Genomic DNA, 24,765 nt, shown 5'->3' on the forward strand with positions numbered 1-24,765 from the left:
ATGTGGTATTTGTTTTTTTATTATAATTGAAGTGTCACCAGTTGGTCGATTATCTGTTTGTGATCTGTTTGTTTGATTGTAAATGTGGTATGCTTTGAAGTTGATGGTGTCCGTTTCTTTTAGGAGAGTTTCCTGTAGGCCGATTATGCTGGGGTCATATTGTGCTATTATATGTTTGATTTCTTTGTAGTTTGATTTTATGCCTCTGCAATTCCACTGTATGATGTTTTTATTCATTTCCATAAGTAAGTTCGTTTTTTTATTTTTTATTTTTTTTTCTGTTTGGTTTTTGTTTAGTTTTTATATCTCGTATTCTATTGATTTGTTGTGTTTTGAGTGGTTTTTGTTTTGTGTTTACTTGAACTGCTTGGTTCCTCCTCAGTCTCCATTTTCTCTTCCTGATCAGTTCTGTTTTTGGAGCTAGATTTTTTCCTGTGACTCTCGATTTCAATCAATTCAAATTTGTTTTCATTTTCGATTAATATTATCTCTGATTTTTGTTTGTTTTGGTTTTTGGAAAGAGGATTTGTGTTTTCCCATTCTGTTTCCATCTTTCCAGATATTGTGTGTTTATCTTCTGCTTTTGTCCTTGTTCGTGATTTGGATCTTTCACGGTTTATTTGTGGTTTTTGTTGTTCGGGTTCTTTTTTGCTCTTTAGTACTTGTTTCAGATCATTTGGCTGGGTTTTAGAAAATACTGGTATTTGTTTCTTGTTTTCGTTTTGGTTAGTTTTTAAAGTTTCAATTAGATTTTTGAGTTCGGAGATTAGTTTAAGCAGGTCTTGGTTTTGGGTTGTTTGGTTTGAAATTTTTGTAATGTCTGCATAAGTGTTTATTTTTTCTTGAGAGCTTGCTATTTTCTTTGCTTCAGGAAAGCATACGTTTTGTTTGTATTTTATTTCGGCTATTTCTTTTTTGTAGATTTTGCATATTTTAGAGTATGCTGGGTGTTTTTCTTGGCAATTTGGGGCATTTTGTTTCGTTTGGGCATTCACTTTCAGTTTGGTTAGGTTCTTTTAAGCCACATTTTCCACATATTTTCTCTCCTTTGCATGTTTCTCTGTTATGTCCATATTTATGACACTTGAAACATCTCAGAGGGGATGGTATATATTGTTCTACTTTTTCTATTGCATATCGATTTTTATTTCTTTGGGAATTTTTGGTGTATTGAATGTTAGTACATAGGTTTTTGTAGGTATGGTTTGACCATTCCTTTTTATGTTTATTCGAATATGATCGATTACTCCCTGTTTTCTTAGGGCATTTTCTATTTCTTCTGCTGTAGCCAAGGTTAATTCATGGCTTTTTATAACACCTTTTGATGCGTTTAGTCTTTCATGAGCATAACTTTTGCATTTATAGATATGGAAAAATTCCATCTCTAAGACGTTTTTTGCGTCTTTATAGTTGTCGACTGTGACAAGTAGATTGCCATTTTTCATTTTTTTTTTGCTGTTTTTAGGTTGCTGTTTTGAGACAGAATTTTTTCGATTAAGAATGGAGACAGATCGCTGATCTTTTTTCCTTCTAATGTTTCGATTACTATGAATCTTGGATATTTTTCTTTATCAATTATTTCATAGTTATATTCTTGTTCACTGTCTGAGCTGGTTACGTCAGAGTGGGTTCTTTTCGATTTTGTTTTATTTTTTTGATTTCTGGGTTTTTTGTTTGGGTTTATTATATCCATAGAAGTTTGTTTAGATTTTCATCTCTTTTGCTCCCCACCTTCCTCGGAGCCCGAAATTGGGAGATGTTAGGGGGAGAAACCCATTTGCCCTTTCATCCCAGGGATACAAAAAAGGTATACTCAATTGATTGAGTTTGTTCCATCATTTCCTGTTTCCTCCTTTAGTTTCTTCTTTCCCAGTTTGATAGAAACATTGGTTAGGGAGCAGTTGTGTGGTTTTTGTCTCATCAATTGATTGGCCCTTGCCATCGCTTTCTAACACTTACCTGGTTTGTCTATGTTTGTAGTAATGAAATGTATTATCTTTGGATTAAATTTGTTTTTTTATTTAATTTTTTTTTTTTAAATGTTATAATTGACGTTTTCAGTGCAAGTGTTAGGGCTTGACATGACTAGCCGATTGATCGGATCGGGCCTCTCCGACCGCCCGTCTAGCCTAGTACAAGGCCAAAGTAGAGTGTTGCAACAGATACCTTTATTTTCCCTAGGCATCGGTTGCTCAGCCACCAGGATCCTTTTCCTAGGCATCACGGGTTGCCACCCACGGCCAACAGGTAGCCCCGTTGAGGGACTTTTACCCTCTGCAGGAGGGCAGTCGGCGTATTCTAATGCCTCGCCGACAGGGTCAACCAGGAAGTAGGAAAGGAAAAGGAAAGAGGGGGAGGGTGAAGGGAAGGGGAAGGGGCTGTTTTTATTTTGTTTTTGTAGAACATAGAAAACAAAAACAGAAATCGATGTAGGTGCATTTCGTCTCAGGAAGCCAATAGGCAGCCTGATCTGGTAGCACCAGAATTTTTGTGTAGCACTTTAGACAAAAGTTTTGGTTTCTAAGCATTAGAGGAGCTTCATTCGCTTCTGCATATAGGCTTTGTACAGGGGAGGTTTGAAACGCTCCTAGTGCTAGTCTTCGTCCAGAGTGGCATATTGTGTTGGGAGGTTTTAGATATGACTTTCTAGTGGATTGATATAAAAAGCTGTCATAGTCTATTTTGGATCTGATTAGTGCTCTATAAAGTTTGAGTAGTGTGTTCTTGTCGGCTCCCCAATCTGTATAGGCAATGACTCATAGGAGTTGTGTTTTATTGCATTTGATTTTGATGTAATTGATGTGTAGAATGAAGTTTAATTTTTTTGCCAAAAATGATTCCAAGGTGCTTGTTTACGAATGGAATTTTTTCACCTTCAATTTGTAGGGTTGGGTCAGGGTGGAGTTTGCGTTGGTTACAGAAATGGATACTTTTTGCTTTAGTTTTGGAAAATTTGAAACCATTTCTCATTTATTAATCCATTAATTATTTTTCCAGAAAGAATTTTTTGGGTATGCATTTTTTGGCTATTGTTATGAGTACTTCAGTGAATTCTTCCATTGTTTGGATTTGATGTTCTGTTAATTGTAGTGAACAGAGTTTTTTTTAATTTGGCCCAGTTGGCTTTGTGTTCCATCTGGGTATGTGGTTTTGGATGGCGTTATTGTAATTGATTATAATAGGGTAGTGATCACTTCCACATAGTTCTTCATTGGTGCTCCATTATTATTCAAGAAGCTTAATGGAGAAGGATGAACGGTGAAGATTTTCATTTATTGGTTCATGAGAGGGGAGGTATATTGAGCAGATTGTGAATGTTTTGTGTATTGTGACTGGAGCTGTGATTGCTTGGAGATTTGTTTTGACAGAGAAATTACTTTGAGGTATGTCATTTCTTACAAGAATTGAGGTGCCTCCATTAGCATGAGGGCTTGTGTTATGGAAATAGTTATATTGTTCATAGTTTGGCGTTTTGAAATTGCTATTGTTTCGTCAGAAAGTTTCTTGTAAGCAGACAATGGCTGGGTTGAAGAGCAAAATGAGTATAAGTTTGTTATGAGATTATATTCCACAATTCCATTGGGTGATTTGTTGTGTTTGTTTTTTATCCACGAGGTTATTTAATATTTCTCTATTTCCATCTCTTTAGAAGTAGAGGGTTTGTCTTTTGTTCGAGTTTGTGTCTTTGGTGAAGTGTTTTGTTGAGTTTTTCTTTTTTTGTTTGGATCTAGATGTCAATCTAAGTCTTGCTTGGGATGTTGCTGTTTTGACCTGTTCATTTTTTCCATCTTGATTACTTGTGTTTTTCTTTCTTTTTCCAGGGTGATTTTGGTTTCCATTTTTTCTAGAATTTGGATACTATTTTTGAGTGTCTATTGTTCGATTTTCTTTTCTAGAGCATTCTTTATTTGCTGTTTTATCATTGCTTATATTTTTTTTTTTTATTAGTTTCTTGTGGTTGTTTTGTTGGTTTCTGTGATATTTTTTTCATGTTTTCTGTTGTAGATGGAATCTTTCTTTGTTTGGATTGGTTATTTCTATTGTTGTCCAGATTTGAGTATTTTTCTTACAGGTTATTTTGAAATTCTGACCATTCTTTAATGTTTAATGTAATCAGTTTGTTTATCAGTTCCTTATATTGATCATGTATTTCATTATGTTGGCATGGTTTAGTTGTCTTTTTGTTGTCTCAGCATATGTCTTGTCTTTCAAGTACGTATCAACTATTTCTTTGGCTTCTGTTTTTTTTGTACTTTACTTTCATTATCTCCTTTTTATGTTTCACATATTTTAGAGAAGACTAGGTGATCTTCTCTGCAGTTAGTGCATTTCACCTCATTTACGCCTTCTTCTTCGGTGTGGTTTGGCTTTATATTGCCGCATTTTCCACCTATTTTTTTTTCCTTTACAGACTTTTTTATGATGTCCATATTTTTGACAGTTGAAACAGCTTAGCGGAGCTGGAATGTATTGGTCTTCTTTTACATTTAAGTCGCCAATCTTGATTTCTTTGGGTATTGTTGATGTGTTGAAAGTTAATATATATATGTATTGTTGGTTATTATTTTGTCTTTATGTTGATATGGATGTGGTTGATCACTCCTTGTTTTTTTCAATTCAGTTTTTAATTCTTCCTCTGTTGCTAATGATAGCTCGTAACTTTGAATCACTCCTTTTGAAATGTTTAGTCTTTCATGGGGAAAGACTTTGCACTTATACCTCTGGAAATTCTTCATTTTAAATAGATATTGAGCATCTTTATAGTTAATTACTGCGACTACTAGGTTTCCGTCTTATTTTTGTAAATTGTTTTTGGCTTTTTGTTGATATCTTTTCTATTAAAAAAGTGATAAGTCTCCAATCTTTTTCTTTTCTATTAACTCAATAACTAGGAATCTTGGGAAGTTTCCTTCACCTATAGATTGTATGGTTTTCCTAGTTTTGGATCTTTGTTCCTAATCTGAGCAAGAGACATCAGAGGAATGGTTTCTTATAAAGGTTTTGAAGGGAAAGTATGCTTTTTTTAGCCATGTGTTTTGAGGTTTATTTTTCATCAACCACATTCCCTACCCACCTCGGAGTCCAAAAATGAGACATAGTAAGTGGGAAACTCATTCACTTTGACCATGTAAGGGTTACGTGGAGGATATACTCTTTTGGTAAGGAGTTCTCAAGCGCTTTCTATTTCGTGTTCATTATGTCCTCAAAAAGTAACCTCTGCCAGAAGTATAATAAATTAAAAAAGAAACAGCAGATCTCTCCACTGATGTCTTGGGTGGCATAGTCAGACATTATTATTAACGCTACTTATAAGTCCACTAAAGAATAATTTAAAACCCATTGAACCATATGTGTAAGTGTAGCTTTAGACGCCTACCAACATCCTGTCACATCCAGCCATCTTGAGGAAACAGGTAAGCAATTAAATAAAATTATCAAAATTCATAACATTTCATGCAATACTTGGACTGAAAGTATCTGTTTTTAATATCTTTAATCAACAAATATTATAGCTGATTGTTTTGAACTTAAAAAAAATAAAACAAAAAATTTGATTTTTGCATCAATATCAATAATGAAGTAACTAATAAAAACATGGTATAACTACAAAAAACATGCATTAAATTCAAAGGAATCGTATAACTATAAAACATTAAAGTAATTAACATATTTTACAAACAAAAACTTCATATCTGTAATAAAATCAATAGATAAGAACTCACTTTTCAACATATTCAATCTTTACAAACTCAAAGGATTTCAGAATATATTGTGATATAATAATAGGCCCTCTCTTCTCTTATATTACTGGTCATTATCATTTTATGCAACTGATCCCTTATAGTTCATCTTCCTTAACAGGCCCTTGTTTCTTTAGAAGACATACTCAGACTTGTGTCTGATTAGATTACTTGTGTCTGCTCATCAAACACAATTGTTGCAGATTTCTTAGCAACTACATGAAGTCATTTTCTAAATAATCCAATATTTTGAGCATCATAGGTAAGAGATATTGCTTTTCTTCTCTTTAAGCATAAAATTATATCATACTATATTGTTTTCATTCAACACACTTTGTTTACCCGTTTCCATCCTACATGTGAGATTTTATTTTTCCTTACTTATAACATGATTTACCTAATAGAACTCTATAACATTATTTCTATGCTCAAATATTTTCCCTTTTGCAATTCATTAAGCTCCCAGCTCTTTCTCCTGATTATATTAAACTTCTTATCTCTGCTAATATCCCTTTGTTGTATTTAGATGCTGATGAAACTGTTTTTGTTTTGTTTCTTCAGTTTTACTATTTTTGAAGATTAATAAACCCGTACATGAAACCTACAAGTTTCAGTCTTGATTGGAAAAAGGAATTTTAGTTGTCTGACGTATGCACACGTTTTCAAAAAAATGCATCTGGAGACAGTACAGTAACACAACAATAAATATCAAAGAATAAAGAAAAAAGAAAAAAAAAATGGAATAAAATTTTTTTTTCAAATGAAAGTAAATAAAAATATTTTGTGACACTGACTACTAAGAGTTGTTCATGTGTATGCATTTGAAATCAACCTATACGAATGCACAGTATAAGTATAGAAAACTTTCAGATTTTAAGTTCACCAATTTAAGTGCATAATAATGTAAATTATCAGCTTGACAAGAAAGTTCTTGCAGTTTTTAACTTTCAAATTCAGATGAACATATCTTGGCTCAAACAAAAATTTATTGATCGAAATAAGCACCATCATAATCAACAAACTTTTGCCAATACAAAATAAGTATTTATGCGAGTAACATCAAAATCTTGCATTCTGGTGGTGATGAAGTCGCTGAAGGAGTTTTTGATATCACTTATGTTTTTTAAGCATTTCTCACACAAAGTTCTCGAGGTGCTTGAAAAAGAGGTAGCTAGCAGGTGAGCGGTCTGGAGAGTATGGATGATAAGGCAGAGTTTCGTAGCCCAATTTGTTCAACTTTTGCAAGATCGGTTTAGCAATGTGCGGTTGAGCATTGTCATGGAGGAGAATTGGGCTTTTTCTGTTGACTAATGCTGGGTGTTGTTGAAGTTTGATGCATTTCATCGATTTATTGGCAGTACTTTATTACCATAATGGTTCCGCCTGCATTCAAAAAACTAATAGACAAGACTGGTCGCAAACCACCAAACAGTCAGCATGACCTTCTTTTGGTGCAACTCTGGCTTCGGGAAGTGTCATGGAGCTTCATTGGCATAAGATAAGCATCGCCAGTTGTCATAAAGAACCCACTTTTCATTGCAAGTCACAGCCTGGTTAAGAAACAGGTCATCCTTGTTGCACAAAAGGGAAAATGACACGTAATAACAGCATTTCTTTTGGTTGTAATTCAATTAGCGAGGCACTCATTCATCAAGTTTTTTGTCTTTCCAATCTCTCTCAAGTGGTTGGAAATCGTTGTATACATTACGTCTAATTCAGAAGTAAATTCTCGAACAGTTGTGCGTTGGTTGGCTTCAACTAAAGCTCTTAATCGATCGTTAACATCCCATAGCCAACCACTACACTCATCATCTTCAAAACTCATCACCACCACACAATTTCTTAAACCACCATTGTGCTGTTCATTCAGTAGTGGTTTATTGATATCGCAAGCGGTTTCAGCAGCTTTTCAGCCTAGTTTGAATTGAAATAAGAAAATTGTGCAAATCTCTTTTGTTCCATCTTGTATTCAATGTTCTAAAAGGAAAACAATTGTTTTAAAACAATTGTAATTTAAATGATCAGATTGAGCGAAAAACGCTCTTTAAAATGATATATAAAGTAAAGGTATTCTAACGAAAACTTGTTTGAAAATACATCATCTGAAATAAAAACGAAAAATTCTACAAGAATTCAAATTCTACAAAAATTCTACTTTTCAACTTAATACAATTACTTAGAAAGGCAAAAAATATAGATACACTAAACTTTTTAATCCATTAAAAATGGGCACAAGTTAGAGTCCATTGACTTAGAATGTGTACTTTATGTGAAACTTCTAGAGTAAATGTAATATAGTCGTGTTGCAATATTTTGGGTGTATAATGGGGTATGATCCCACACAATCGGACGATTCTATTTATAAACGATGCTGCTAAGAACTGACGAATCAAATTAATTCACGTTCTGCTACAAACCAATCAGAAACCAGAATTGCTTCATAAATATTAAACCTTTTCTGGAGCAATTTCACATGTTCTTTCCCGGGTTTCGACACGGTAAGAATATTTTGTTCTGTGGAACTGTCTACTACAAACAAGTCACCTCCCAGACCTTGTGTGTAACAGCGAACCATCTGAAACTGTTCTGAAACTCAAAATGGCTTACACTTCTAGACTAATCCCTAACTGCATAGAACAAATACCATAATACTTAGTTTGATGCACCTTATCATAAAGGTCCATATAAAATTTCAGCCTGATCAGTTCAGTAATTTCTAAGAGAAATAGAAATATAGTATAGATACTTACATAAATAGACGTAGGTATGGTGGATGACGTCCACAAAGGTGAAACAATAGAGCTGTTGAAAACCCAACGACTCTCAGAAATGGGCGGAGACGGGACAGATGGGTAATTAAGCCAACTGTCTCCTGCTGGAAAAATAAAAATTTAAATTCAGATATTATTTAAAAACATAGGATACATTTCATAATCTGTATAATACAGTTGTGAAACGACATACCATCTATTGCAATTCACGTTCAAACATTACTTTTCAAGTTAGCATGTTTTTAAAGTATGTGATTTTAAACAATTTTATTCAAGCAATGTAATGACTAAATACATAATTCAATTAAACTTTATAAAAAAAAATCTTATTTCATCATTAATAAACAAATTCTATTGTATTTAAAGAATAACATATCTTTGTGAATCAGAAGGTCTAGATATATAATGTATATACCATTTTACTCTTTTTGATGATTAATAACCCAGTACATGAAACCTACATAATATTTTCTTACAATAAATTAAGGGAAAATATAAAGTATGTCAAGGAGAACAAAAACAAGAAAATCAACTTTAGAATGTATATATGATTATATTATAATTATTCGATCAGTTGTAAATGGCCACAGCATAGAAACACTCACCAGAAGAAACCTTTTCTTCTTGTTTGTATTGACGTCGTGGTGCATTGTCCATTAGGCTGAATAAGTTCATATCTGCAAATAAAAAAATTAACAAATTTGAGATGGAAATTTAGAACCTTAAAATGCAACATGATTGCAAGTCTACATGGATATTTAGGTTGAAATTTCAAAATATTACAGTTGCTGGGTTGCAAGGTTTTACAGCTTTATTCTATGTTATTAAGTCATTTCATGCAAACAACCAAAAAACAAAAACAACAATAAAAAACAAGAATAAAAAAAAAATTTGTATATGAATGATTTGGTGTTTATATTTATCTTGTAAATGTATATTTTAAAATACTCAGTAAATGATTGAGTCTATTTAACTGAGATGAGTTCCTGACAAATATTACCACTTGGAAGTAAGAGTCTGTCTGGAAAACTGGAGACTCCTGTCTCTGAATGGTGCTGCATTGGAGGAGGTGAAGTTATTTGTACATGTAGATTAATATTTAACACTTGGTTGGTAAATTCTCTGGTTCAACATTTTTTACAGCATCTTTCATATAAATTATGGATGGCATCAAGAAATGTCAACACAATAAACATTGTTAATAACAGTGTTGTCCCTTTATTTGAATGAAAGCTATTTTTTATACTTACCACAGCTGTGTACCGAAATCAAACATCTGATAGGATGCACACACAAAGACAATCTTGGACCTCAATTAGATTATAATGATGCACTATTACATATGATGCATTTAAAATTTACCTTGCCAAAAGTTTGATTGTAAGAATTAGAAAGAACAGTTATGGTTTAGGTTTTAATAAGGAAAGATTGTTGTCATGTAATGTCTAGATAGAAAGTGTTGAGAATTCCTTGTGTCAGAAGTAACTCTAGTATAGTAAAATGGATCAAAACCCGAGTATAATAAAGTATTTATAACAAAACAAAAAAAAATGTGTGCAATATCTTTCTTTTAAAACTTCTTCAGTGACATTACTTTTTGAATTTGAATGTGTTTTTCTCCAACTGCCTCACATGTGCAAGCCTATGTAATGAATTCAATTAAAGAAAAAACAATCAATAGTCAAATGTTTGACCTAGTTTTAGAGTTATTTTTCTAACTCCTACCAGTAAAAATGAAAAAAATTTTTTTACCCCCACCCCACCCATTAATTTGATCTCTGACCTAAAGTGAATCAATATTAATTTTTTTTCCACCATAACCAGCTCAGAACTGTACTGAATCTGTAAGATTTGTAACTGTATCTTTAGTAGTTTGAGTTTTAGTCAAACACATGAAAATACAACTTTTATTTTATATGTTAAATGAAGCAGTATTTTTTTTTTACTGTTGTATTTAAAGTAGTATTGGGTATTGCTTTTAAACACTTGTATAAAAGTTTTTAAGTTCTAGTATAATGACAAGCCTAATCCAGATCACAATATCAACCCTGAAAAAGTAAACATATCTCACTGGCCCTAATAAAGGCAATGAAACCAGGGTTGCAGTTAGAATTGGATTCATAAGAATAGTCTTAGTTGGATTTTTAATCTCTGAAGAATCAAAGTCTGAATACTGAAATACTTTAAAATAATAATTAAAATAAATTACATTCAGATATTTTGGAATTCAAGAAGTCTGGGTTGGATCTTATCCCTTCCTACTCCACAACCCTCAATGCAATAAAATTCTTTAAAAAAATGCCAATGATCAAAGAATTTTAAATAAAATTAATCTCACCAGAAGTTGGAATAGGTCCAGTTGGTACAGAAAATGAATGAGAAGGCTGGTTGTCCATTGCCATAGAAGACGGAGGGTCAATTATTGTAGATGGAGACATACGGCAGTTTTGCAGAGGAGAAAAGTGAAGATAGCTATAAAAAAAAAAAGAAAAAAAAAAGGAAAACAAATTACATAAACAAAAAACATTTGGAATTGTATTACAAGTTTTCAGGATGAAAAAAAAAAAAAAAAAAATCAATTCTGTAAATTCGCATTTTTCATATTCAAATTTTATATCTCATTTCAGATAGTTTTTTTTTTGTTTTTTGAGATTTGAAGAAATTTTACCTTCAAACTTTTCATAAAAGAAAAAGATAAATAAAAAACATTTGATTTTCAGGTGAGAGTGGGGTTACAGGTTGCTGTTTAAATTTAGTGTAGAATGATCACACATTTCTAGACCCGCAAGAATTTTATCCACAGATCCAATATTTTTATATTGCACATTGTTTTTACACTAATAAGTCGTCAATTATCAAGGCTGAAATGCATTCAAGCATAAAGGTTTGACATGGATAAATATAATCGAATTGAAGTTGCATGATGAATATTGAGTGAATTGAAAATGATGAATAGAATGATAGTTTGCGTTATGACTTAACAATTTATGGGTTATTTAATGTTGAATAAAGTTGTTAAAATAAAGATAATTATATTCATAGAATACATTCCTCTTTGAAAACATTACTCTCTGAGAATATGCACACCTATTTTGGAAAAGACTTCGACAACCTCTCAAACTAATCATTAGTTTCGTGTTGGGTGCAATAAAATTGTCAAATAATTCCAGAGATAGGGATATTATTTATATTGTCCGAATACATTCTTCGCAGAAGGATATTTCATTGTGAAAGTGAGATCATTACTCTTAAAAGGAAGTTTTGCAGAGAGAAGCATTCCTTTCAGAAAACACCACTTCAAGAAAAACATTACTTCTTTGGCATTTGATACATTTTTTTGTTCTCAATGTGATTGATCCTCAACCATGGTTTTTATCGGTTGGAGATGAAACTGGGGTATGATGTCACCAGCTGATTGATTAAATTAGGCCTCTCCAACCTCTTGTCTAGCTAAACTAAGGGCCAAAGTAAAATAGCTCAGCCGCTAGGATCTTGTCTGGAGCGGGAAGAGGGGGGGGGTCTTTGCATGGTATTGCATCAGTAACTCTGTGGCCCTCCCAAAAGAGAACATGAACAAAGTTGGATTACTTAAGGTAACAGTTTATGACAAGTATTTGTTGATATTGGATTTGAAGACGACCATGTCGTACTCAGCAAGGAAGCAGTCTAGTAGTAATGTGTTCTTAAAATCTATTCATCAAAATCATGCTTGATGCTAAACATATGGAGAAAGTGAGGAAAGTTCTTTTCAGTCGTGGTAATAAGATGAGTTCTCGTTCATGTTTTTAGAGAATCAGATATTGGAGCTCAGTTGACATTTTTACTATTTGTTTATTGCCTAAAGATTCCAAGATTAAATACTCTGGCAAGTTTGTACTTTTTTTTTTTTTTTTTTTAAAAAAGGTGGTTACCACCGATCAAGGCCCGGAAGCCACTCAGGAATAAGGGTTATCAGGAATTTGTTTATGTTGGACTTGAAGACATCCAGGTTGTAGTCAGGTGGGAAACAGGCAAATGGAACAGTTCCACAGGCGTGCACTTCTAAGAAAGAAGCTTTGTTCATGGAATTTATGTTTTGGTTTTGGCACAGATAAAGAGTGGGGAAAATTTTTGACAGTGGTTTCAGCTAGACGGGTGTTTTTTGTGAAAGATTGGCGAGGGAGGGGGGGGCAGGGATTGGAGCTCAGATGAGCACTTGCCATGGAAGTAAAGATAAAACAAAAACAGGCTCGTAATGTCTCTCCTGTTGGAGAGAGGTTGCAGGGAAGAGAAAAGGGCATCCTCCACTAAGCCACGAAGCCTATTTTGTAGTCTGTCAAGGCAGGATAGGCTGTTTTTAGCAGCTCCTGTCCAGATGTGGCAGCAATACTTCATCCTTGGACGTACTTGGCTTTTATACACATAGAGAATTGCATCAGCAGTGAGATATCTTCTGGAGCGGTAGAAGGATCCTCCCATTTTTCCAGCGGCCTTAGCAACAGACGATATATGTGTTCCATTTCAGGTCAGGAGTAAAGGTCAAGCCCAGAAGCTTATCAAAACATGGGGCTTCCCCTAGACGAGAGCCATCCATTTCAATTGATGCCAGATGGGGATCAGAGCGTTGATGATGTAAAGATAGGAGTTTGATTTTAGATGCATTAAAAGTAACCAGCCACCCCCCATTGTACCACGAACTGAGGATCAGAGGAGAGAGAATCAGAGAGAACTTTGTCATTTACAGCCTTTGATGTGTTGCCGTAGATGGTTGTGTCATCAGCATAGATGTCAACGAATGATTTCAGTTATGTGCTTTGGGAGATCATTGATGTAGATCAGGAAGAGAGTTGGGCCCAGGATGGACCCCTGAGGGACTCCAGCACTTAGTGTATTTGGTCTTTTTTTTTTTTTTTTTTAAATTGTTATTTCATCATCCTTGCTTCTCATCCTTCTCTGAATCCTACAGTTGGAAACTCATTCGCCCAAGCAACTCAAAGATACAAAGATGATATACTGAAACAGTGGGTGTAGATGCATGTGACAATTTCCTTTATTTTCTTGTCTCCAGCAAAGCATAAGGGAGCTTGTTGTTGGTAGCATTTGGTTTCACTATCTGACTGACCCTTGTCATTGCCTTCTAATATCAGTATGTTCTTTTCTTTTTGGAGTATGGAGGTGTATTAGTATTCCTCCTTTTTGTGGAGGGGTTTACTGTTATTAGGGGTCATTATGACTAGCCAATTGATTGGGCCAGGTCTCTTCGACCACCTATCTAGCCAAGTAAGGACCAAAGTTAAGTGCTGAAGGCCAACAGCCACTTTGGATCCGGGTCGTGAGGTGCTCAGAACTCTATTCTAGAGCATTATGGCCACCTACAGCTAACAGGTGATCTTACCTTCTGCAATAGGGCAGTCCGTGTATTTTGAAGCCCTACCAACAGAACCTATCTAAAGTAGGTTTGGTTTGGGTGTCCTGTTCTACGACATATCAACCATTTTCAGGTTCATCCATTTTGATAAAGGTTCTTCAAATTCTTTACATCCCCAAATATCCACTCATGTTTGGCTTGGTTATTTTGTTTTGTCATATCAACCCCTTCTGGGCCACTCAATGCAGAGTCTCATTTTAGTTAAAGTTTTTATACTTCAAGATCTTTACATTTTCAAACATTTAGTTTGCTTGTTTTGTGGAATAAAGTAAAGTATAACAAATTGCTTTTGTAAACCATGATTAAGTTTTGCAAAGAGATAAAGATAAAAACTTTGATGTATGGTGCATTTTAATTAAGTCAATATCTTCAGACAGCCTAATCTGGTAGCACCAGTACCATTTCCTGTGACTCAATCCATTAAGCTTACAGAGGCTGGGAGTGAGTACCTCATCAGTAATTTTACTCTAATTTTGTCCCAAACTGAATATTAAGCAAATTGTTTAGTTTTATAATTTTTCTGCGATCTATTCAAATTTATAGAAATTGGGAACCAAAACCATGCTGGATAATCCTGCAAGTAAATTACTAAAGTCACATTACTATCAAAATCTAAGCATTTAAAAAAAAAAAGTTAAATGACAAAATCAGAAGAAACTAAATACTTACGGCTGGTCAAAGGGATTTGTAGGGGCTGCCGCAGGTGGAGAGAATGAAGGCTGTTGACATGTGCGTGTGGAAAAGGTAGCTATAAACAAAAAGAAATGTTTTACTAAGATTTCCTATTATGGTTAACTCTTAGATTAAGACATAATTTACTAAAAATATAAAATTATAATTATACAATCACAATTACGCTTATTAATTTACCACTGGATGTATGTGACATACTACTAGAACATAATAAATTGTTTTGATTGGTCAATAAAATAAGGTAAGTTCAAATGAAAAAAAAAAAAAAAAAAATTTTCTAATTAATTTTTAAGAAGTTGCATTTTTCAATGGTCATCAGTTCAGAATAAATTTTATATCAAAATATGCTTTCTGGTTAATTGAGTAATAACATTTAATTTACTTTGAACTGAAAATATTTCAATCTCATTGGTCAGTCAAATAAATGGACATTTTAGGCACATTTTTCTGATTTTCTAGATATCTATATATGAAAGAGACATTGTGTTTACTTTAGGCATGGGTTTTAGGTCTATATTGGATTCTACTCTAATAATTTCTTCTCTTGAACTGCTGGACTTTGGAATTCCCTCTTGGGTCCCTGCTTCCCTGACTGTACTTACACAAAGTTCAAGTGTAATATGAACAGACATCTATCTTGCTACTCAACTCCATACATAGTGACCTCATGCATCTGGTTCTAAATAGTAACCCCTTACATCCAAGTGGCACTATGCCTTATTTGGAGGGGGGGGAGAAAAATTTTTTTTTCATCTTTATGTTTGCTGTCTTAGTAGTAGTAGTAGTAGTAGTAGTTGTTGAATTCCGTTTATAGAAATTTGAGAATGCTTTATTTGACAAAATTGCACTAATTTTGCATAATCTCCAAAGATCAATAATTTGTCATACAAAGTATATTTGAGACCATTATCTGTGTTTGTTCCCTTGCTGGCATTTAATTGGTTTCTAATAAATGTGGTTTAACTTTCATGCAAATCTAATATACTTAAATGTTGATACAAGGAAGAGAGGGTACTTTTTGACTCCTTTACAAATCAAACATACTCTAACTGTAAGATATGTAAATATCTTGATATTTCTTTTTTCAGAGATCAAATAAAAACCTCATTGTTATATATATATATATATATATATATATATATATATATATATATTGCGGAGGGGGCTAGATATATATTGTGCTACTCCCCACCTCCAAACTAATATATATATCAGAAGATGCAAGAGTAACAGCAAAAATCAAATCCACAGCAGGAGTCATAGATTTTGTTAAGTATGATTCGGTCCAGTCCTATCATTCTGTGTGGAAAGAAGTAGAGCTCACCAACTTTTAGAATTTATCATACACTAGGGTTGTTGATTGTAACATTCTTATCACCTCTTTTATAAGTACTTGGTCAAACACGGAAACTAAGGCTTAAACACAACAGTGATGTAAAAAAGACAAGAATAAAAAGAAAATTAAGTTATTTACCCGATAATCCATGATCAGCAAAAAGGTTAAAATCTGTCCAATTCTCAGGAGCTGTGGGTGCAGCTGTAGCCATAGGGATGTTTGTACATGGCTTAGGAGTCTTACGGGCTGCAATAGAGTGGGTGGCAGTCATCAGGGGTGCATTGCTGGAAGTATCCAGATTGTTGTTGCTAACCACACTGCTGTAGCTGCTGGAACGGCTGCCAACCGAACTGGACGTAGAGAGAAGAGCTGAAGGAGGAGGTGGTGGTGGTGGAGAAAACTCTGTGCTGCTTAAGTTGAGCGGAGCCTGGATTGGGGACGAAGAGTATGGACGACTATGTTGGAGGGCAAAGTTTTCGGTTTGGCTAGCTAAATCACTGAGGTCACCTGAAAGACAAATTAGGATATAAAATTATGAATGAAAACAGTATGAAAGTTGTTGATAAAAATAAATAAGACCATAAAAACATCACCAGATATTTAATCTATTTACTTTACAGTTAGCAATGAAAATGCTATTTCAACCTTGAATGTGTCAAACCACCTATGGGCAGAGCCTTTCATTAGGTAAAAAAAAAATCAAAATTTTATTTTCATTACATCTAAAAACTTGCAATACCACATAGATTATTGCAAAACAATGCTCTGAAATATACTTTGCATGGTCATAATTCAATGGCTAATTGAATTATCAGAGTTTGTTGGAAATCAGAAAATGTCAATGTTCACTATTTATATCTAAAAATGCTTCAAACAAGTGAAATGTCTTCAAAACGTAATGTCATCTTGTAAATAAAAATTGATCATAATGGAAGCCATAATTATTAAAACGAACCAGCTTAAACATTGGGCAAAATCCCATTACTCTATGAAAAAGTAATATGGAAGCGCAACTTTGAATTGTCATAAATTCATTTAAATAATTTAACACATTGAATTTTCTTATGATTTACATTAGAGCCCAATCTAGAACTTTTCTTTCAATAATAAATCAATTAAAAAAAAAATTCAAATTTGGACCATGTAAAACAGATGGAAACAAGGGCAAAGATTTTAAATATTTCATTTACTAAAGTTTTCAATTTGGATTTTTTTTATAAAAGACAATTTGAAACCCTAAAGTAAACCCATTATTTTGATGAGTGATCCTATTTTTTTTTTTTTTAAAGGTGGGGTTATCTTTATATGCAGATCGACAGTAGCGCACACACCAAATTGAAAAACTTTTTTATCACATAAAAAATACATCCCTCATCACCAAAATAGTAACCTAACTCGACACAAAAGAAAGAATTGTTAGAAAAGAAAAAAAGCTAAAATTTTGTCTACATGTAAATTTTAGCAAAATAACCTCAAAATAAACAAGGTATATCAAGTTGAAATTACAGGGAATTTTACTATATTTACCCCATTTTGTAGGCTGCTTTGTGCTAGCTATTTTTAGAGATGCTTGAGTACATCTAAAATAACATAAAAAAGGGAACTTACCACTGGGGGAGACATGCGGTGTGTCCCAGAGATCTTTGTATTTGCCCAGATTATCGTTCTCTGTTGGACGGGAAGCAGCACAATCAGCTGTGAAATTACAACATGTAACATTTGTATTTATTTTCATATAAATTTAACAAGTCACAGAGTTATTTCAAAGTTAGCAGTTAGTCAATTGATTAAAATAAATTTTGTTTCAGCCAAAGGTTGAGAGTCAGTAAAAGTCAGAATAGAGACATTTCTGACATTTAAGTTCTTGAGTATCTTTTTTCCATGAAAAAAAAAACGAAAAAAAAGAAAATTTGATAATCAAAATTATACTTCAAATTAGAAATTCTTACAGACTACACATCCAACCAAAAATAAAAATAAAAAAGAACTCTTCTAAAAGTAATAAAACACCGTAGATGATCAAACTATAAATACTGCTTCATTTTTAACAAAATGCTCAGATCGCCCAATTGAATAATTCCAATGGCCTCAGAAAGCATTGAAAGTCCACAAATTTGTTTTGGCTGTTTGTGAATTGAAGTTGTGCAATATATGAACCAAAGATATCAGAAGATAGTGTATCCAATAGTTTCCAAGAACATTTGTTAATAAAAAAGCTGTCTTAAAAGTAGGTAATATGTTTGCTCAGTTGATCAAAATATCACGTCAATGATTTAGAGATTGCAACTGTTTCAATGCAAAAAGAACTCAATGTGACAATAAATGAAATGAATTTATTGAACGAATAGCAGCAGGTGGAAGCCATCCTAAGCAACCAAAGACATAAATATCAGCAATTTTTAGAATATGCAAAGCATTGTTTGATTAGCTTGAAATTGGAAAACTATCAGTTATATAGCATTATTGGCGCATTTGTAGAAATCACTAAAAGATGGCACAACTGAAGTGCATTTGATCAAGACAATGTATTTGCCATAAGTCAATCCCAATAAAGGCAAAATTACATGATTGCCCCTTTGAACTGCTTCTGCAACAGAGATTTTGTCCCAATGAACAAGTGATATCAGAAACCGAGATATATTTTGAGTCCAAGAATAAATTCTTTAAAAATGGCACTGAATTATTAGAGAAGCATTGGAATTAATGTATCACATTAGAAGGAGACTGCTGAATAAAGTCAAATTTTGTCTAAAAGCTATTTTATTAGTTAGAGTTACAGACATATTGAGTAACATGTTACTTTTTAGGAGCAATGGATATCTAGCTTGTAACTGGTTACAAAAATAAGGGTCTGGTGTTTTTACTATTTGAATTATTTCTTTGAAAAAATCTGAAATTATTACGCTATGCTCGGAAAAATTTTTAAAAACTTATGTAGATTTAAGAAAAACAGTGCATGTAGTATGTTCTACATCTAGACAAAAATCAATTTTATTACATTTTTCATGAAAAAAAAAAAAATACTGGGTGTATTAAGTTCAAACACCCATAACATCCTTAAAAATTATGCTTTGGACCTAATTTGTTTTTCTGATTTAGAATCTAAATTTTGGAGAAAATAGCTTTAGATTCATCTGTTGTTGTGCAAGTAAGATGATCAGTTTTAATATTATAAAAATGAATACTAGCAACTACTAAATAAATGTTGCAATTTGGAAATAAAAAATCTATTTCTTTTTTTTCTTGTTGATTTGAAATCCTTAAAGAAAACAATTTTTTATGATTATATTGTTATTTTCAAAATAAAACTTACTTTTTGCTTTCCCTTTGCTTTGTTTTGTTAACTTTTTCACTTTGAAACTTATCTGCTGTTGCTGTTCCAATGGAAATTGTTCTTTCTTCTCTTGAGTTTTCTTGTTTTCCAAATTGTATGGAAGCTCCAACGTGCTGAAAAAAGAAAAAAAAAAAATATCCATTGTAGTTTTATATAAAAAATATTTTGATGTTTATAATTTTCATTTGTTATTGTAATACCATTTTATTGACCCTATATTAATACATTTAGTTACAATTTCAAAACTTCTGCAGCCCAACTGAAATATTTTTTAATTATTATCTAAAAATAAAAATCAGCAAAAGGTATAACACATTAAAAAATTTAATAGGAATTATCTACTTTAAAAATGTACAAATATAAAAATTAAAAACTAAAATGATTTGACTATGGTAATACTTAATAGACATAGCTAGTGGATAATAATGTGTAATAAAGATTTGATTTTTCTGTACTTAAATAAAGAATTATTTACATTTGATCACCCATTTGTAAAAAATTGTTAAAAATCACTTTATATCATCAACCAATAGAAATTCTTTATCAGTTTCTAACAACTATATACTGAATGATATCAAAATCTTTTTTCTATTAATAGTCTTTTTCTTATAATTTTGTCATATATTTAAAATCATTAATCTAATCCATGTTTCTTAACACATTAACAGCCAAGAAACTTTACAGAAAAATACAATCAAGTGAATGCTCTCAATCAGATGCCTGCCATGTTTTGAACACCTTCCTCTTGCCTTTTGGGTTCATTGAAGCTCTAACCTGTAACATCTGATGGTATAGACAGTCAAAGATTATGAACCATCTGGACAACATAAACACGGGATATCTTTTTGATCTCCATATGTTTACATAATCAGAAGAATACACCGCTCAATTCACTTTTGGAAATGCTTTTTTCACATTTAGAATTGCTGAAGCATGGAACAAATTGTCTGCATCAATTGTTGGCCACTCAGACACTCCAACCTTTAAAACTCTCATAAGACCCGGAATTTGACAAAACTATAACAAATACCCCATCCATACATATGAATATATCATGCCTCGTACACCATTTATCTTGTGTATTTATTATGCTGCACTTTCGTTGAATTGTAGTGCACCTGAACTTTGTATACAATTATTTCATTTTAGATAATACTAGCTAATTATTTGTATCATTTGGATTCTTTGGACTACTGTTCACTAATGAATTCAGAAACAAACTAGCTAAATTTGCTTCGGAAAGTTTGCTACTTACTCATTTGCAAATTTTGTGAGTGATAGCGCATATATAGAAGCAATATATATTAAAAAAAAAAAAAAAGGTTGTGTGTCTACTATGTAAAGTTCACTTAACTTCAAATATGACATTTTGATTTTACTGTTAGGGCATGAAATAGGCTCAACTTTCACATTTATTCATTTAGATAAAACAAAAAATTTAAACATTTTTTTTGCTGTTAATTCATTAAATTGTCAAAAGTTTGTTTCATGGGTTGACGTTGTCTTTTATGGCACATCAACCTATTCGGATTATTTCATCTGAAAACACAGCACATATTCTAATTGATTTATTGCTGTTGCAAACAGTTTATTTAATACTTCAGCAATTCTAAACATGAGAAACATTTCCAAAAGTGATGGGAGCATATCCTTCTGTATAAACATGTCCACATGTGTTAAACACATGGAAATCAAAAAAGTGATCTGTGTTCATGTTGTCCAGATGGTTATTTATTGCATTGAATATCAGTAATTGTTTAATCATAATTGTTGCAACAGTGTTCACCCTAGTTGGGTTGAGCTGACTTCTTACCAGATCTAGCCACACTGATGAGCCATAGAGGCCACATAGTTGACAAAAATATATATTAGTAAATAAAAACTGTGATTGTTGGAACTAACCTTGGTTTTAAGATGTTGCCTCCATAAGCTTCTTTAGGGTTAACCTTTACTTTCTTGTGGGCCTTGGACTTTGTGGTCAGTTCAAAGTCATCATCTGCACAGCCAATATCTTCAATTATAGGAGAATGTTTCTCTACTGTCTTGGGCTTCTTAGTTTTAGATCGAGCAAATTCAATATGGGAGGTGGAATTTATGCTTGATTCTCGAGAACTGGCCTGGAAAAATCAAGAGAAACAAACATCAGGTATGAATGCCTGGCATATCAATAATCATCTAAGACATAAAAAAGTAGTTTTGTCTTTACTCTGTTAAAAATTGCTTTTAGAATGTGAATGGACAATTTTTATCAAGATGATCAAGACAACTTATCAGATAACCCACATTATTAACAGAAATAATATGTTTTGAATTGAAAATACTTTATTTTCAGTCAGTATGTGTACAGAAGGACCTACCAGAGAATTAGGGAAAAGTTGATTACTAGGTTTTCTTTGACAAATAACAAAAGTTAAAGAGTTGCTATATTATCAATAATATACTCTGCTTAAAACATATTTAGTAAAAATTATTATCCAGGTCTCAAAAGAAATTGAATATTTAGCTAATCTGTAAATTAAAATTTGGATCAAATAAATTTGATGTACCCTAGAATAAGCAAAAAACATTTTTGTCAAACACTGACTTTTTACATCTAAGTTATCATTTGTGATAAATAAAAGATCCAATATTTTTTTGTAATTTCTTTGAGTGCTATTTTTACTTAACATTTTTAAATTTACTCTTTTTTTTCATTTTTTGTTACATTCATAGGTTTTGTATTTAAGTTTTTTTTGTTTTTTTTAAATAATTTCCAGTTTATAAAAAAAACTTTAATTAAAGATCTGCATAGAAAACATGTTTGTAACCATTAGTAAATAGTTTGTAAATACCCTCCTTCAATATGTCTTTCTGCTCATAATTTAAAAAAAATTATGTTAAGACAAAATGTGTCCTCTTCACCATAGTTCATTCTAAGGTGCCTCAAATTCATCCCAAAATTTCATTAAAATTATTTTCTTTAAATTAGATGTACATATTTAATGTGACAATTTCATTTATGACTTTTAAAGTAAAAAACAACATTACGAAAAATTTTGTATTCAAGTAAAGCAATTAGAACATTCATTTGATGACAGAAAATAAAAGGCATTTTTCTCTACCCTACAAAATTAAGAAAGCATTATATCGTACATGGTCTATGATTGTCTAAAAGCGTTTTAAACCATAACTTTGCTTCAGTAAAAATCTAAACATCTCTATTAAAGATTTTATGCACAAACTTATTTTTTTTTATCAACATAGACATCTACACCTAACTTCAACCAATATGCTATTTGGCCAAAAAGCATGTGGATATAATAATTTTTCATTGGAACAGTTTAAACAAAAAGCATATACGTTTTATATTTCTGAGCTAAGATAAAATAAAAAACTTAAAATATTCTAAACCTCATTTTCAGATAAAAATCTGAATAGATTCAGTCAATCTTGAACTTTAAAATCTTGCTATGCTTGAAAAAAAAAAAAAAATAATAAATAAATAAATAAAAATAAAATAAATCAATAAAAAAAATAAAAATAAATTTGTGACTGTATTAGCAATTCATATTAAAAGTTATTTTTTAAAACTTCAACATCCATTGTTTTCACTATGTATTACAATAAGAGAATTATAAATGGCTTCTTGGAAGAAAACGCTCGTCTTGGAAGATTAGCTTTCATAACATGTATTCATGTAAAGCTCAGTGTTACTAGAAGCTGTAAGTTTATTTCACCTTTTCTTCCGGATCCCCAGTGGAAGATTCTGTTGTTGTTGATGAGGTCTCATCTTTCTCATCTGCTGTGCTAGAGAACCGGGATTTTGTGGATTGTTCTTTATTATCCATCTTGTTTTTCTTTTTCTTGTTCTTTCCTTTCGATGTAGAAGAATTAGCCACTGAAAAATAAAAAAATAAAAATTAAAAGATAACACATTTGTTAAGAGAAAACAAATAGGAAAAAATATTTATTCACCAACTAGCTAGCTGTCCCAACCTGATATTACACAGGATAATTTATATTTTCAATTTTGTCTTACATTTCCATTGAAAATCTAGGATTTGACAATTTTTTAAATAAAAATAAATTTTTAAGAGACTCATAGGTAAAGTTCAATTGCTCGATTTTAATTTTTTCAATAAAAAACGTTTGCAAATATTATTATAGTTAGTGTAAATGTAATACCAAGAAAAAGCAGATGCTAAGATTTTTTTATTCGCAAAAACTTTTCTTGCATTCTATTTTGCATTATTCTTGTTATTTTCACATATATGATAGCTTTAGGCCACTCTTCCTACATTTTCCGTTAGGGGTTTCATGTATTTTAATACTGAATTAAAGATTTATTTCATTCTAGAAAATGTAAATTTAATTAAATAATATATCAGTTTATATTTTAAAAGCATTTAATTCTTTACAATTAATCAATTTATACCATAAAATTATAAGGAAATTTATCAGAATAAAAATTAAGATATTCCTATGTTTATAACTAAAATTTAAACTATTTTGTGATAAAAAAAAGATCTGTAAGAAGAATTAATAAGTCACAGATGCAATGTATTACAACAAATCTCTTTACAACAAGTTATATATATATATATATATATATATATATATATATATATGATTGCAACGTCTTGTCAGACGAGTGCCACTCCCTCAGACACTTAAAGTCCATGAGCCCAAATGCCTGAGGGAGTATCTATACAAAAGATGATGTTACAGAGTTTTAGCTTTGTACAACAGCTAAGTCTCTCTCTCAGTTCAAAATGTTGAAATCCAGCAACAAGCAAGATAGCCAGCAAAAAGTTAAACTGCAGACCAGCTTAATGCAGGTACTGGTCTCCCGCTTTATGGTTTTTTAAATCAGCGATTTGCTTCTCCTAGAAAGGTTGCCTTCACCACAGCTTACGGGAGCCCTCTCTACCACAAAACACACACATATATATATATATATATATATACACGGTGCTAGTTGGCCGTTGACCCTGAAAAATGGTTCAGTCGCCCTTTGGAAGGTAGGGAGACTAGTCATCCTCCTCACCAAACAAGTCTGGTGGGGGAACCAGTTTAATCGCCGGTGACCCGACCATGAGGCAGGTAGTACTGGGTTACATGGTACCAGTAGCATATGGCATGAACTGACATACACACACACACAAAAAACCTGGAAAAAAAAAATATATGCAAGGAGTTAATTTTTCATTATTTCCAACGAGAGAATCACTTTCGGTCATGACACAATATACATGAACCGGTGATAGAAAATGCCAATGTTCCTATTTTTCACAGTAGACTAATGATACTTGCTTCCTTTACTAACATAAAGGCAACAGCCAGTATGTTTAAAAATTAGCTTTTGTAAACATAGCTTTTGTGAGTGTTTAAGATATTTATAAATTACCAAAGATTTTTTTTTGTGAATTTGTCTTTCAAACTAAAAAATTACAAAATAAAAAAAATTGTTGCCTTTGTGAGAATAAATGAAATAAAATCTCATG

At 32.2% G+C, this 24,765-nt stretch overlaps 1 protein-coding gene across 2 annotated transcripts in view; it reads right to left on the reverse strand.

Annotated features, from left to right (window-relative positions):
- The window catches only part of LOC145294154 (transmembrane protein 131-like), a 215,448-nt gene that overhangs the window by 5,805 nt on the left and 184,878 nt on the right, over nucleotides 1-24,765 (reverse strand). Inside the window, exons 29-37 of one of the 2 annotated variants that reach the window (XM_080141270.1) lie at nucleotides 22,999-23,159; nucleotides 21,185-21,399; nucleotides 19,262-19,395; nucleotides 17,557-17,643; nucleotides 16,087-16,455; nucleotides 14,589-14,667; nucleotides 10,851-10,984; nucleotides 9,118-9,189; nucleotides 8,492-8,613 (exon numbers count right to left, since the gene is read on the reverse strand). In XM_080141270.1, the coding sequence (XP_079997396.1) occupies nucleotides 8,492-8,613; nucleotides 9,118-9,189; nucleotides 10,851-10,984; nucleotides 14,589-14,667; nucleotides 16,087-16,455; nucleotides 17,557-17,643; nucleotides 19,262-19,395; nucleotides 21,185-21,399; nucleotides 22,999-23,159 (1,373 nt within the window). Of the gene's footprint in view, nucleotides 1-8,491; nucleotides 8,617-9,117; nucleotides 9,190-10,850; nucleotides 10,985-14,588; nucleotides 14,668-16,086; nucleotides 16,456-17,556; nucleotides 17,644-19,261; nucleotides 19,396-21,184; nucleotides 21,400-22,998; nucleotides 23,160-24,765 lie in introns of both variants that reach the window. The other variant, XM_080141264.1, reaches the window with a different exon arrangement.

Source organism: Euprymna scolopes, chromosome 2 (assembly GCF_053919585.1).
Source record: "Euprymna scolopes isolate OS-2025 chromosome 2, ASM5391958v1, whole genome shotgun sequence".
NCBI lineage: Eukaryota > Metazoa > Mollusca > Cephalopoda > Sepiida > Sepiolidae > Euprymna > Euprymna scolopes.